The 14,539-nt window shown below is 39.5% G+C and overlaps 2 protein-coding genes across 2 annotated transcripts in view; one reads left to right on the top strand and one right to left on the bottom strand.

Moving 5' to 3' along the window:
- The window catches only part of ucmab (upper zone of growth plate and cartilage matrix associated b), a 5,562-nt gene extending 2,276 nt beyond the window's left edge, over nt 1-3,286 (top strand). Inside the window, exons 4-5 of the mRNA XM_014017138.1 lie at nt 1,435-1,533; nt 1,611-3,286. Coding sequence (XP_013872592.1) covers nt 1,435-1,533; nt 1,611-1,690 — 179 coding nt within the window. The 3' untranslated portion in view covers nt 1,691-3,286. The remainder of the gene's footprint in view (nt 1-1,434; nt 1,534-1,610) is intronic.
- A 2-nt stretch (nt 3,287-3,288) lies between these two features.
- camk1db (calcium/calmodulin-dependent protein kinase 1Db) overlaps nt 3,289-14,539 on the bottom strand; it is a 60,443-nt gene continuing 49,192 nt past the window's right edge. The window contains exons 8-11 of the mRNA XM_014017137.1: nt 7,464-7,542; nt 6,697-6,784; nt 6,470-6,623; nt 3,289-4,852 (exon numbers count right to left, since the gene is read on the bottom strand). Coding sequence (XP_013872591.1) covers nt 4,698-4,852; nt 6,470-6,623; nt 6,697-6,784; nt 7,464-7,542 — 476 coding nt within the window. The 3' untranslated portion in view covers nt 3,289-4,697. The remainder of the gene's footprint in view (nt 4,853-6,469; nt 6,624-6,696; nt 6,785-7,463; nt 7,543-14,539) is intronic.

Here is a 14,539-nt window from a genome sequence, read left to right as displayed (position 1 = left end):
CACACACACACACACACACACACACACACACACACACACACACACACACACACACACACACACACACACACACACACACACACGGGGCACAGGGTTTAAACATCTCACAGCTTGGTCCAGCTCAGCAAACAGAGAGGCTGGACTTAAGTTGCGTAACGTGCTGCCTGTTGCTGGCAACAACTCAGCGCTGTCAAAGTGGGAATGAAGAAGAGAGACGGGCGAGAGAGCGAGTGAGTGGGAGATGAAGCGCTGCCAGGCAGAGGACAAAACCACACAGAGGAAAGTGAGACAAACAAGCTGCCTGCTTCAAAACTCCACACCTGCAGCAGACTGAGAGGAAAACATCTCCCCTGCAGGAAGAAGCAATTTACTGACAATTATCTGCTTGAAAAGGCGACAATATGCAAAGTTCTGACATTAGAATGAAAATATGAAACGTTTGGGTTTAGATTTAAAGGGAGAACATGATCAGACCAGCAGTTTGTTATAAGAGTAAATGATCTGCAGAATGATGTAAATGATTCCAGTGTGAATGCTGAGTCAGCGTCACTTGTTTTCTGTTTATAGTTTATGCTACTTTCAGCTAATTCAAAATGTTCAGCTTGTTCACGTCAGTGTGACTTTTAGTTGTTATTTTTTTATTGGCATGGAAAACTCTGGAAATCTTTGAAGGATTTTTTAAATCAACTTCAGCATCTTGCTTCATTTTTTAGCTTTTGGCTAGGCTAATGCTTTGTTTTTGCTTATAGCTAGGATTCTGCTGATTTTATCTTTTAGCTGTTTTAATAAGTTTAATTTTTAGATATTGCTTGGTTTATTTTGATCTTTTAAAGACTAGTTTGGAGATTTTATCCTTTGTTCTGATAATATTTCTTTAATAACTTGGTTTTAGCTTTTATTAGTAGTGTTGGTAGTAGCTGTAGTAATACACTCAAAAAACATATAATTGGATTTAGTTTAAAAAAACATGTCAACTGTTTCCACTCAGCTGAACTGAGTAACACATATTTTACATTGACTTTAAATAAATGTACAGTTAATGTAAATGTGTAAAGCTCCTTGTTCGGATTTAAAGAGACAGTCTCAAAACGAGTTGATCTGAGACATCTCAAAACAGGGGTGAAAGAGGGGCTTGTGGAGTTACAATAAGGAGGAATTCAGACCAAAGTATTGCAGTTCTACTTACTGAATGATTTAAATGGGAAGATTTGAAAGCACATGTCTACTTTAAATTCTTCTGTGTGTTTCAATTTCCAATGCAGGCACATAGTTGATCCTGAGAAAAGGTCAAAGGGTGTGACCCCAGTTTTAACGTGCTTTGTCCATTCTCTTACTGCAGTTAGTGAGGTGTTTGGACTGAAGGCAGGCCAGTTTATAAAACCTTTTAATGATCTAAAACACAGTTTGTCAGCTGTGATCCTGCTGTGTTTGCAGCTGAGCAGGCCCAGGTTCTGGCTGCAGATGAGCGGAGGAGAGAGTTCCACAAAGAGAAGACCAGCGAGTTTGAGAGCTACGCCGAGGAGGACAGCGACGGTACGTGACCTCTTTATGTCTGTTACAGCCGAAACAGGGGCTCGTTTTCTGCTTAAGCTCCTCGATTCGCCCTCCAGAACAGGACGAGAGGAGCAGAGAGAGCACGGAGCAGTGGAGGGAGTTCCACTACGATGGGATGCATCCTCCCCATGAGTAGAACCGTCACTCTGTCTGAGCAGGAGGAGGGGACCAGACGCTGGAAGCTACCAAACCAGGATCTTCTCTTCATAAAATGAGTTATTTTTATTAGAACATTGTAACTTTTTACTCTTGCTTTGTTGGTGTTGATGAGGGATAAAAGCAATAACTTGGGTCAAGAAGATTCATGAGGCCTAATGGGTCATTTTGACAGTATAGGGCAGCAGGAGGGTTAAAACGCTTCTTAATTTTAATCATCACATATTTCACTGTTTCTGTTTCAACAGTGGATTAAAATTAATCATTATATTATAGTTCATACTGTCAGAAGTGAGGTTCTGTCAGAAGGTTTTGAACAATGAAAGTTTAATAGTTGACGAGCTAACTGCTAATCCAAAGTGGGTTATCACTGTCTTAGAGCTCTATTCTTAAAAGTTCATAAGGATAAATTACCATCAGTTTCTTATTAGGCAGCAGCAGCTATCTGTAGCACTTCCAGCAGAAATATATTTCTGCTCAAACAACCTCACAATGCAAAACTAATGATTGTGTAAAGGTTTATACAGTAAAAGAATCTGGAAAAACTAATGTAAAAACATTGACAATTCAGTTGTTTTACAGCCAATAATGGCTGTCAAAAAATGCCATTTTTAATGTTTTTTTTTATTTTAATTTTACATATGAATTAAATATGACTCATTCCATTTCAAAAGTTTGTCACAATTTGTAATAAATGATGGAAATCAGCAGAATTACGTTTGGCTGCCAACAATTACAAGTCGTTTGTTTGCATTCGCCAACGAGTACACAGTCTTGGTGTGCGATGGATACCGAGTCAGTAAATAATCCCCGGTTCAAAACAAAAAGGTACAATTATGCTTTCTACTACTGAAAGAAGTGACTAATATAATATAATATAATATAATATAATATAATATAATATAATATAATATAATATAATATAATATAATATAATATAGCTGGGTCGAACTCTAATAGAAGAATTTTCGTGTTTGATCATCAAATTTAGTTGTGAACAAAGGTGAGTAATATTTGCTCTTTTCTAACGCAATTTTTACAAAAACCCTGATGAGTTTAAGCTACATTAAAAACAATCTTTTTTTCTACATTTACTGTTTTAATAGTGTGAGAAGAATACAAGTCCAAAGCTAAAACATGGAAAAAATGCGTAAAAAAAACAACTGTTATGACTTTAAGACAAAAGCAAACCACTTTGGCCTCAGCCTCACTCAGATTAGCTGTTAGCTTGTCGGTCTGGTCTGAATTGCATAGTTTTCTAAATTGCGGTCATTCAATCTATCTACAACAGGTAAGACACTAGTTGTTCATATCTTTTCCACAGAACCCTTCTTCAAAAGATGCCTTTAATAAAGTTATTTGTATTTATTGTAAAGTAATAGACGCAAAGAGCAAATTAATATTCACTCATCATCTTTAAATAACATGCATGTTGTATGTAATCACAGCACATTTATGTAAACTTAATGGCTTCTTCACTATTTGATTTCCTTTGATTTTTAATATATATATATATATATATTTTTTTTTTTTTTTGGGTGGGGGGTGTATGAAGAAATAAAGACACAAAAGCCAAGCAAATGTTGAGTTCTGTATTTACAGTAAGTAGATGCACCACATTTTTAAACGATAAGCCCCTGTTGCCAGCCATGCACTGAAGGAGCGTTCCCTTTTTGTTTTGTTTTCCACATTCATGTTGAGAGACTGAAGTTAAAGCAGAAGAACCATAGAGGATTACAGAGACGGCTCTCTTCTCCGAGTGAAAAACACAGACAGAGAGGGAGAGAGAGGCGGAGAAAAGCGTCTTCCTGCTAAATTCAACAGGCTGGTATGAAAGCACAGTGATTAAACACCGAGTGGTTCTGAGAATGGAAGCAGAGTGTTGAACTGTACACTGTTCACCCTTCGCCTCACACTACCCCGACTCTCTCCAGATTATCAGATTATCTACAGCACACATTCCAAACAGAAACCAAGGTTGTGTTTTTTGTTTTTGGAAGGGTAAAACATAGTGTCGGTGTTTCAAAGGAAGTAAACATCTGTCTTTGTGGCACGTAGGACCGTTCAGACGAGTGATCGCTGTTCACATCCCTGCAGATCCCTGAGTACTGGTTCATAAAACAACGACCCTGTGGCGCCCTCCTGTGGTCAAACAGGACTTCACAGTCACAAAATACAACTCCTCCAATAAAACAGCAACTATTAAGATACTATACCATTATATGACAATACGATAGATTTTCAATCCAGCCTCAATTAACATGTAGACATTTCTCTATATGTGGAGTTCTTACAAAAGTCATAATATATTATAAGAAAATAAATATCCCAATAGATAAGTGCGACGCACCACTTTTATGATCACAGCCATGTTTGTATTTAACGTCCACACACTGAAAAAAAAAGCAAAGATAAACAACACCGATGGTCGTACTGCTGGAAGTCGTGACGCCGCGCCGAGCAGCGCGAGCTGTCTAACACTTAGTTCAGAGGTGCAGATGATGGCACGGTTATTCACCACAGCTTCAAGTTCGTTTTTGTTTTGTTTTTTTCCCACTTGCATCACACGACTCCACGGTTCCAGGCAGGTATTTACACAAAGCACGCAGCAGGTTGTCCCGTCACGGTCAGAAGAGACAGGAAGCTGTGGTGAAGAGTTCACCTCTCAGTGTGGCACCTTTCCACAGCAGCTGCTTGACCGAACCATCCTCCCTCTGCACGGTAACAGGTGAGTTTCCTCTTCTTCTCTCTGTGCTTCCAGGGCTGCCTGACAGCGGGAAGGGAAGCAGCGCGACGAGCCGCAGCTCCTCAAATTCCTCCCAGATTTGGCAGAAACAGATGGGAGGCAGCGGGATGGGAAAACTGGGCGACCATGTTGAATCACAAAACCTGGGGTGGTTTTTAAAAAATATTTATATATATTTTTTAACCCCCTCATGGTCTTAAAGCTCTGTGGTCTCCCAGCTGACCTCCCGCGGAACCTGGCGTCATTTAGTCCCAGTGTGGATGACCGTAACCGTGGAGGGTCTGGGCCGAGGGGGCTCAGCCACCAATGGCAGGTCCTCTGGTGGAACAGGAGCAGGACCATCAGAGTCCTGCTTCTGTGCTTTGACGGCAGATTTAAAAGGAGCTATAGGAGGACCTGAAAAACAAAATACAAGGAACTGAAAAAACATTTATGTTTTTACGTATATATACTGTATATACTGTATACTATATATATATATTTTTTACATGCTGCCACAAGAGTCTTATCTCATAAAGAAAAAATTATTTCACAAGACAAAAATGGCCATAACTCAGTCAGTTACACAGATATTGAGCTTAAGCCTATCACGATAGTCAATAAATCAATTAATCGTATGATAAATTGTTTTGAAGTCAATTTAAAAAATGAGGACGATAATTTTCATTTGCCTGCTTACTTGTTTACTTCGTCTCTCTCTCTCTCTCTCTTTGTGCTCTGGTGCACAGGGTGCTCGACTGACCCCTCCCCTCCTGTTTTCTTAGCGTTGGGAGGACTGAACTCTTCCGTTAGGTATTGCCAGGTGCATGGTCTTCTACCTCTTTACCATGAGAGCTCGTAGCAATAACAAACTAAAGAAACGTTGGGATTCTGAAAAGTGGAGATGCTGCTCTTTAATATTGTTTATTTAATGTCTCAGTTGTGTGTGGTGTTTAATTTCCATTTTGTTGTTCTTTGTTTTTTTTTTTATTCAAGTGCACATTTTGTTAGAGACTGAGAGTCCATTATGTTAAATATTCTTTAAAAATGAAAATTTCATTGATCCTTGAGAGGATGTACTTGCATTATTACGCCATTATCATTATATTAGTTTTAAAATGGTCACCAAACAATATTATCGTTTATCACAATCATTTCTGAGACAATTAATCGTCCAGCAAAATTTATCGTGACAGGCCTAATTGAGCTAAAACGTGTTTGAAGCTGAGAGTCATCACCAACACACTCCTCATAAACACAACACACCTCTTTTCTAAAGCTTCCTGACAGACAGACTGCAGGAGGGTGAGAACGAGAGGACGAGTGTCTGCTGAGCTCACAATCAGCACAGGACCTCCGCAAGGCTGCTGTCTCAGCCCCCAACTCTTTACCCCGAACACCTGTGACTGTGTCTCCACCCAGGACAACATCAGCGTCATTAGATATGCTGATGACACGACCGTATTGGGGACCATCGAGAGGGGAGGAAGAGCCAGGGTACAAGACCCCAAAGTCAGTGGCTGCAGCCTAAATAGACCGAGAAGACCAAGAAGTTTGCAACCTTCTCCGTCTGAGTAGGCTGCATAAAAAAGCTGTGAAATGTTTCTTTGCTCGTTGCAATAGTGATATGTTTTATATCATGTCTTCAGACTTTAACTTCACAATTAAAAATGTTACAAGTAAATAAATAAATAATGAGTTTTGGTTTAGCTCCACTATTGGGGCTTGTAGTTGTGTTTAATTTAATACCTCAGTGCAGCACGATTTTCATCAGCTAAGTTGCAAAACATACATTTAAAAACAAATTATTTGGTCCGTGATTTATTACCAAACTACGCCGACTTAGTGGAAAAAATAATTGTGATAGTCCAGTGCAGGACAGTGGAGTGAGCAGCATAAAAATGTAGTTAAAAATGTTCATATTTAGCTGTTAAAGAACTTTAACTGGTTTAGAGATCGAGGCAGGAAAGGCTGGGAGCTCGGTGCTATAAGTGCCACATGTTTGTGTCGGGTCAACTGTGGGGGGTCACTCACAGTCCTTCAGGGAGAGCGGGGCGCAGTCCACAGACTGGCTCTTGGCCGGAGCCCGGCTCTGATGGCTCGGCACAGAGTTGGTGCTGCTTCCAAAGCTGGTGCCCAGCTGCAGGCGCCTCATGTGGCGGATCACAGCCGTCGCGTTAAACGCTTGCTGTTACGAGACAAACCGTTAGGACAAGAAAACACTTTCTCTTTGATGAATACAAGAAGAGCAGAGTTCTCACCCTCCATTTGCTTTTGGCGAAGTTTTTCCTCATCTGCCGGCTGACTGACTCGTGGATGTTCTTGCAGAGAGCCGTGTCTCCTGCAATCCTGTTTATTTTTATATATAAAAAAAGGGAAAAGTCACATTGACACATACCAAAACAGCACACCAGAATGATTTATATTTATCCCTGCCATGCCTGAGGAATCATCCTGCTGTTGTTTTCAGATTTGCTCCCTTCATTTGTTTTTGTTTGGCTGAAGCCCTTTTGATGGATGGGCTGCTGATTCGGACGCATTCCTCATAACATTTTCTTATGCAACCTTGTCAATGAAAGCCATTTCTCTTCATTATGGCATCTGCTGCCTCCGTCTACACGCCACACATCAGAGGGACCACCTGCCCACCACCCAGAATGCCCATTACTGCCTAAACAGACTTATTGCCACCTCGGCTGCAGACGTCAACCCACGCCGGTTCGGTCTCATTAGCTCCGACGCCGGGCCTGGCAAGACATCTCAATTGTTCATTAGAGCCTCTGAGTTCTTCAAGGATCCTTCAGCAGATAAGCCACTAATTGGCAGCCATTTATTCAGCAGATTTCACTCTGAGAGCTGGCGGTGCTCTGCAGAGGTGGGCTTGTGGCTCGGAGTCATGGTGACAGATGACAGTGGGAGGACAAGCTCTCCATGACAAATGCATGAGCCCGGCGGTGTGCGTCACGCCGCTGTGTAATCGTGTGTGTTTTCCTGTGATTGTGTAGCGTGGCGATAAGGTCCTCCTCACCAGGGGTGCTCCAGAGACTGATCGCATGTGAATCTCTTCTCAGGGTCCTTCTCCATTAAGCAGCTGATGAAGTCTTTGGCTGCGGAGGAAAAAGAGAAAAACGTCAGGAGCAGATCCAGCTCTGGGTGCAAGTTTATGTTTAATGCGTTAAGTGGGGTGGACAGTCCCACAAAGGAACCAAGAATAAATTTTCCAAGACTGCATGAGTGGTTAATATAAACAACTTGTGTTGAGTTTGGAGACTTCGACAGTTTGGCTGGAAAAACTCAAAGATCTCTTTTCAAACACATTCGTTAAAATAAAAGTCTGCCAGTAATCTAAAATAAACGGAGAGAAACAGCAAGTAAAACACTTCGACATGACTGACAACCAGCAGATTCTGCTGCTGAGCAGCAACACTGGCAAACAAAGAACAATCCCCGACTAAAAAAAAACCTGGAACCATGTGTAAAATGTGCATAAAGCTACGATGCAATGATGTGCAAACCCCTTTTTTTTTTATCACAGCAGAACATAGTAAACACGTCAGGTGTTAGGAAACTTTACCACTTTTAGGAAAAGGTATGAAATTTATGGAAACACCTTTCAGAAAAGCAGGAAAAAGCCAACAAAAGTTTTTAAATGAAGTGGTGCGAATAAGAAACAATGAGGAGCATTTTACATCAAACTGGTTGAACTGGCAACAGGTAGGAGGACCGGGTATAAAAAGAGCATTACAGAATCTAAAAATACTGAAACTATTTTGGACACACCCTCTCATTCTTGTCCCTTGTCTTTTTCCTACATTGCAAATCAACACTGACGTCATCCAGACTATGAAGGAACACACTGCAAGGAACCATGGAGCAAACCTAAAAACACCAAACAAAACAAGATATGACCCAGATTCTAGAACCGCTCTAAGCAGGAACTCACAATTCAATTTCAAATCTTTGGGTCATGATTCCATTCGATTTCGATTTGATATTGCTTTACATGCTTCCATATAAATTTCAAATAATTAGAGTTACTGTGGATAATTATTTTCTTGTCCATATAAAAAGAAATGGTAATCATTAACATTTTTGAGAAATAAAATAAAATAAAATAAAGCAATAGCACAAAAAATAAAATAAAGCAATAGCACAATTATATTGGTCAAGAGATCACTGAATTGGAAAAAAATAATTGCAGTGCACTTTACCCACCCCTATTCAGGACTGTTGGAAGAAAAGAAGGTTGTGAAGCTGATGGAGAGAAAGGCAAGAGTGTGTAGCTGTAAAAAAAACAAAAAGGTGCAAACCTGGAGCAATCCAAAAAACAAAACATGTTCTGGTTTGTTCAACACCTCCATATTCACAACATGGCTCCTTGTGTGTTCCTTCATAGTCCAATCCAAAACGTAGGAAAAATGAAAAACATAAAAGCACTGAACGAGAAAGTGTGTCCAAACTGTTGAGTGGTGATGTACCCCCGTCCAGATGGTCCTTTTTTCAGGAAGTTAATGCTAAACTACTCACTTAACAGACAAGTATAGGCCAGATCTGGTGTCAAGATGGTGCAGTTTTTAAAATGGAATACCACAACTGGCCCAGTTATGGTTCGGTTTATGTGATGCTGGCCCATGCATGGACCACCACATCTGGGCCACCAAAGGGTCATCATTCTTTGTGGTATTTGGACCGAGTGTTCGAATGTTTTGTGGGCACAAAACACATACTCCATTACAACAGTCTGTGTGCTAAACTGACCTGCGTGCAGTCCAGACCTCATCAATAGAAACTAAAAGCACTCGGAGAGTGCAAACCTCGGCCAAGACCAATTTCCCCCATCTTGTAAGAGTTAATGCACAAAAGCAGACATGGAAACACATTTGCAGAATAAGTTCTGACGTAGTGAACATTTAAGCAGGAAGTGTGCATGGAATTTCTTCTGGTGGAGTCCAATGTGAAAAAAAAAGTCAGACTTGTCACCCGACGTTATTCATCGTCAAACTGGTGTCGGATTAAGCTCCTAAGTTTTCATCAGTCACATTTCACCATGTAAAACGTCAGTTTTATCCCCTTGTATGAGTTTGTAATGGTTTGACTCTCTTTATAAAGGGCTTCCTGGCTCCCCCCGTCTCCAAACTTTGAGGCCTGGCAGCTCTCTGTTTACAAGCCTAGTAGCGAGAAACTGTTTTGATTGGTTGTTTCGAAAATGTGGTGTGTTTGAGGAAATGGGAAAAATAGGTTTCATGGTGCAGTCACACACTTCCTGGTCACAAAACGTTATTTAAATGTGCATATTATGGCAAAAATATTCATCTTTAAATCTGGTTTTAACATTACTTTTATAAAGTTTGAAGTCCGTGCTGTCCAATCCAGGTCACCTTTTTACAGAAGCCCTGTGAAAGCATCACAGCTTTGCCAATCTCAGAGTGTTAAAAGAAAAAAATCCTGTATCCACATCGTGATCTGGAACATCACCAAAATTTAAAGGTGTGTTCCTTGGCCCAGTAGTTACATGTGTTAAAAATGTCAGGACAATCTGTCCACAAGTTTTTGAGTAATGTTGTCCACAGACAGAACGACAGACAGACCGACAGACATACGCGACCGAAAACATTACCTCGCCCTTGGCGGAGGTAACAAAAGACAATCTAGGACTGCTGAACAGCTAAAACCCTCCATCAGATGAAAATGAGACAACAATCCCGTCCAAAGCCTCCAACAAATGGTCTCCTTTGTTCTTAGAAATTAACCAACTTGTTAAAAGAGGAGGGGCAGTTACACACATGGTCCTCTACCAGCTGTTTGGAGATGTGTTGCTGCCATAAACATCAAAATCAGCTTATATTTTCCTAAAAATGATAACATTTCTTGTCTACAAAATTGTTTTTATGTAGGGGGGTTTGAAAACAGTCAGACTGAAAGCAGATTGTAAAAAAGATTTTGTTACTACAGTGGACAAGACACGGAGCCAAAACAGTGTTGGCTCATTTCAAGCAGAATTTCAAAAGTGAATATGTTGCAGATTGTGTTTCCAGATTCCTTCACTGCCAAGTCTCTGTTCACTCATGTCCATTCAAGAAAAAAACAGCTTCAACTGAGAGTCTGAGTGACAAAAAGAAAATAAATAACATCTTTCATTTCCAGGACCTGGTGATTGTGAAAAAGATTCATTTTTAAAGAGATTCAATTGGAAATGTTGGATAAAGCTGGCTTTAAAAAAAAATATATTTAGAAACAATAAAAAGCATAGTATTTGGTTAAAATATTGAAATTTAATTTAAAAAATAAAAGTGTTGTATTAACTTCAGCAGTTTTCGTTCATCTCATTGGTGACAAAATTTCCTTTTTCTAATATTTTTATTTCTGCGCCTCGAAGTGTTGACTCACAGACGATCTTTATACCAAAACTAAAAAAATAAAATAAAATAAATCAATTAGAGGAAGAGTATCCAAAATTATTAGCAGACTTTTAAATACATTAATCAGGAAGTGAAATCTTAAGTCATTTTCAATAGTAAAGATAAATCTGGTACTTGAAGTGAAAGCCAATTTTTTCCAGATTTTGTAATATTTTTATTTTAATTCTATATCCTGCTCTGTCATTTCAAATCTGTCCACTTTATCCAAAGAAACATGTTGGAGGCACCATGATACAAAAAAAAAAAAAAAAAAAAAAAAAAAAAAAAACACCAGAAATCCAAAAATCTTCACCAAAACAAGCCAAGATGATTTTGAACCTTTTTTTTTCCAATAATTGATTATGTGACACTAATCCTAGAATAAATGTTTGTGAGTCTTTTTGTGCACAAATTATCCCTCTAATTAACTAAACCCTCACAAAATGAGCTCTGCACATCTGACTCAGCTCAGCATCTCTCTGTCGGTCCTGATAGCTCACTTTTAAAAACCAACTATTAAGCCGCTCATATTTATGGAAATAACTGCCTGACGTGAGTTCAGCATCACATATTTATCGCTTCCTGGGAGCTGGTGGTGTCTCTGAAGAAGAAGTGATCTGAAGCACTGTTGTCCTCACAAAAAGAGGGCAGACATGTCAGTAGAAGTGTTAGTAAATGTGATGCAATACATCAAACCAACAGTGAAGTCAGATTTAGTCAAAATGAACTAAAAGACATGTTTTCAGATTCCTGGCCATCCTGATATCATGAGGGATTTGTTTTGCTAATCCAGGGAAGGCCCCTGGAAATTCAGTCTGAATCCGTTATTTTATTTATTTATTTATTTATTTTTTGCATATTCTAATGAGAACTTAACGTCATTTAAACGAGGAAACATCAAACCATGTTTCAGTGTTGGGATTTCCCAGCTGGAGTTGAAATAAGCTTTGCTACCATAAAAGGGAAAATAGCAAAAATGTAAAACTTTTCAGCTCAAAATGACTATGTTGTTGGTACTGCTCTGAAAAGTGCTTCAAAATTCTTTAGGGTAATAATATCAACATTTAATTCAAGGGAACCATAGATGAGGTATTGATGCATTATATTTTCTTCTTCCAACGATGAGTGTCAAACATTAATGCACCTACAAATAAATTGTCCAAATAGTGCAAAAAATCCTGTCGTTGTTTCAATGTCAGGTTGATTATAGAGTTTGTGTCTCTGTTTCGACCTGCAGCTCTCTCTCTGTCACTTCTGTGCTCGACGTGTCTGCTCTGTCATATTTTGGCTCATCAGCTAAATTTCATCCAGTTCTGAGCAGATAAAAAAATTAATTAAAAAAAAGTTTATAAAAGAAGTGCACAAAACAAATACAACAATCAATTTAAACAAAATACACAAACATCACACACTGCAAGTTACACATTTTATAAATACATGACTGAATTTTTAAGCCAAAGTTTAAGCTTCTTTTTTAAAAATGGAATAACTCTCAGTCTCTGATGTGTTCTGCTCCATGTCTCTAATTGACGTCACCTTTCACCCAAACTCTGTTCTCCGTTTCCCCTCCAGTCTGAGATCTAGAGTTTGTTCTGGATTTGTGCTTCTGAATAAAAGAGTTTAAAGGTCCATTTAAGACTCTAAAAACAAGACTTAAATCGCTGAACCTTAGATAATTAGATCTTGTACTAATATCACAGTGGTGAACATAATAAGGTTGTCTGTCTAAAACTTTAACGGTCTTTTTGAAGAGTTAATGGGTTATTAAAAACACATTTGGTACGCTTTAAAAAGGACCAGAGTTGGTTTCCCCCGTTGGTCTGGACCTTTTCTGCAGGTGTGAATACACTCATGTGAACCCTGGTGTGGACCAAACAACCAGACCTGTTTTTGAGGTGGTCTCGGCCCGCTTCCAAATGAACTCTGCGGTTCGCTTGTGGTGTGAATACAGACTGGCCTTGAACCCGAACCATCTTCAGAAAGCATCTGCCTTTTTGGACTTCATGAGCCACCTAAAGTGGACTTTATTTTTTTTTTTCAGTTTTTCTAAGCATCATCAGCCCTTCAGTGTTGCTAATGCTAACACTGCGCTACAAAATAACGAGCCTTTGTGAGAACGTGGAGCATCTGGTCTTCTTTAGGTTGCAGCACTCTTTGACAACCCCGTTTGTCCTAAAATCATAAGTATATGTATCACCGCAAAACCTCCACTGAATGAGCTGCTCTTGATATTCTTTATAGTCAGTCGTATTAACAGCATCTTTATATCCAAGTCTGTGCTGTCCCCGTCATTTCTGTCCAATGGGAGCAATGACCGTCACCTGCATGACTTTGTTTATAAATTATAGTCCACTTGAAAAAAACACAATGTGAATGCAAACCACACCAAAGGAAAAAAAAATAAAGACTGGACCAAATAAGTGGACCAAAGGACTTTCCTGGTGTGAATACACCCCGAATAACACATTTGCTGTTGGACCAAACTGTCAGGCAATAAGAATACTGTATTAGGGAAAAAAATCATTGCATCCACACAAGTTTTAGCTGCATGTGAAGTGAGAAAAGGTCTGATGAGACAACAATTTGAAAAGTTCATGTTCATTGCATTAATATGTTACCTAAAAGTAAGTTTTGAGTCAAACAGAACACATCTCAAAGAAATTAGAAAGCTTCCTCGTAAAAACAAGATAACCATCACATTATAGAGTTTTATGGTCTGACCTCACTTTCTGGACGTCTGATTGCATTGATGCAATAAAACGGGATGAAAAAACAGAAACTGAGTCCCTTTAAGCATTTTTACCAAGATCTATGTTATGAAAAGAAAAAAGAAGAAAGAGTTTTTGGGTTTTTGCTCAGACCTGGTCCAGCATCATAGCATGTAGCCCTGCAGCTGAACGCCCTAATCTGCATTCAGACCTGTAACACAGTCTAACGAGACATTTCCTCCTTGTACCGACATACAGCTCAACAATAATTTGATGTCATGGCAGCACTGTGCTTCTGCGTCCTGACGTCAAAACATAAAGCAAAAGGCTCCCAGCTGCCGACCATGATGTCCTGTTTGCTCCAGTTTAATTACAGCTGTCTGCTCTGTGAATCACAGAGACACAACTAATAGCGTTTCCAATGGAAAACCTGATTACGGAGCAGATAACCCGCGATGTGCATTCTTAGGGAAAATGCCTGCAAATGTGCTGTACAGTCGTTCTATAGTAACTGGTTGCCATGGCGACTGAGTCCCGCTGGACTTTAGGTCCCGTCAATAATTTATTTTATGCCAGTTTCAGAGTCCAAACAGGTTCTTTTTAATGTAGTTTCAACAGATTTGTGGCACTTAATTAAGTTTTTCCAAATTATTTCAACACAATAGAAACAAACACTGGTCTGGTTTGTATATCCCTGTGGGGACCGTGTATTGATTTCCATTAATTTTTTGGAAATTTTATATCCTAACCCTGACCATTTACTCTAAAATTAACCTCACAGGTACCTACCTGACCCTAAAACTAACCTATACCTTGGTTCTAAACCTAACCCCACACCTGTAATTTGTATTTGGACCTGTGGGGACCTGACATTGGTCCCCATGATGCACTTCAATCCCCACGAGGCTGCTTTTTTTGGGAAAAATTTCCCCACATTGTAGGAAAAACCCGTCCACATGCGCGCGCGCGCACACACACACACACACACACACACACAC

The sequence above is a fragment of the Austrofundulus limnaeus genome, unplaced genomic scaffold, assembly GCF_001266775.1.
Source record: "Austrofundulus limnaeus strain Quisiro unplaced genomic scaffold, Austrofundulus_limnaeus-1.0 Scaffold162, whole genome shotgun sequence".
In the NCBI taxonomy this organism is placed as follows: Eukaryota; Metazoa; Chordata; class Actinopteri; order Cyprinodontiformes; family Rivulidae; genus Austrofundulus; species Austrofundulus limnaeus.
The sequence above is the reverse complement of the archived record's forward strand: the minus strand, read 5'-3'. Positions and strand labels throughout refer to the sequence as shown.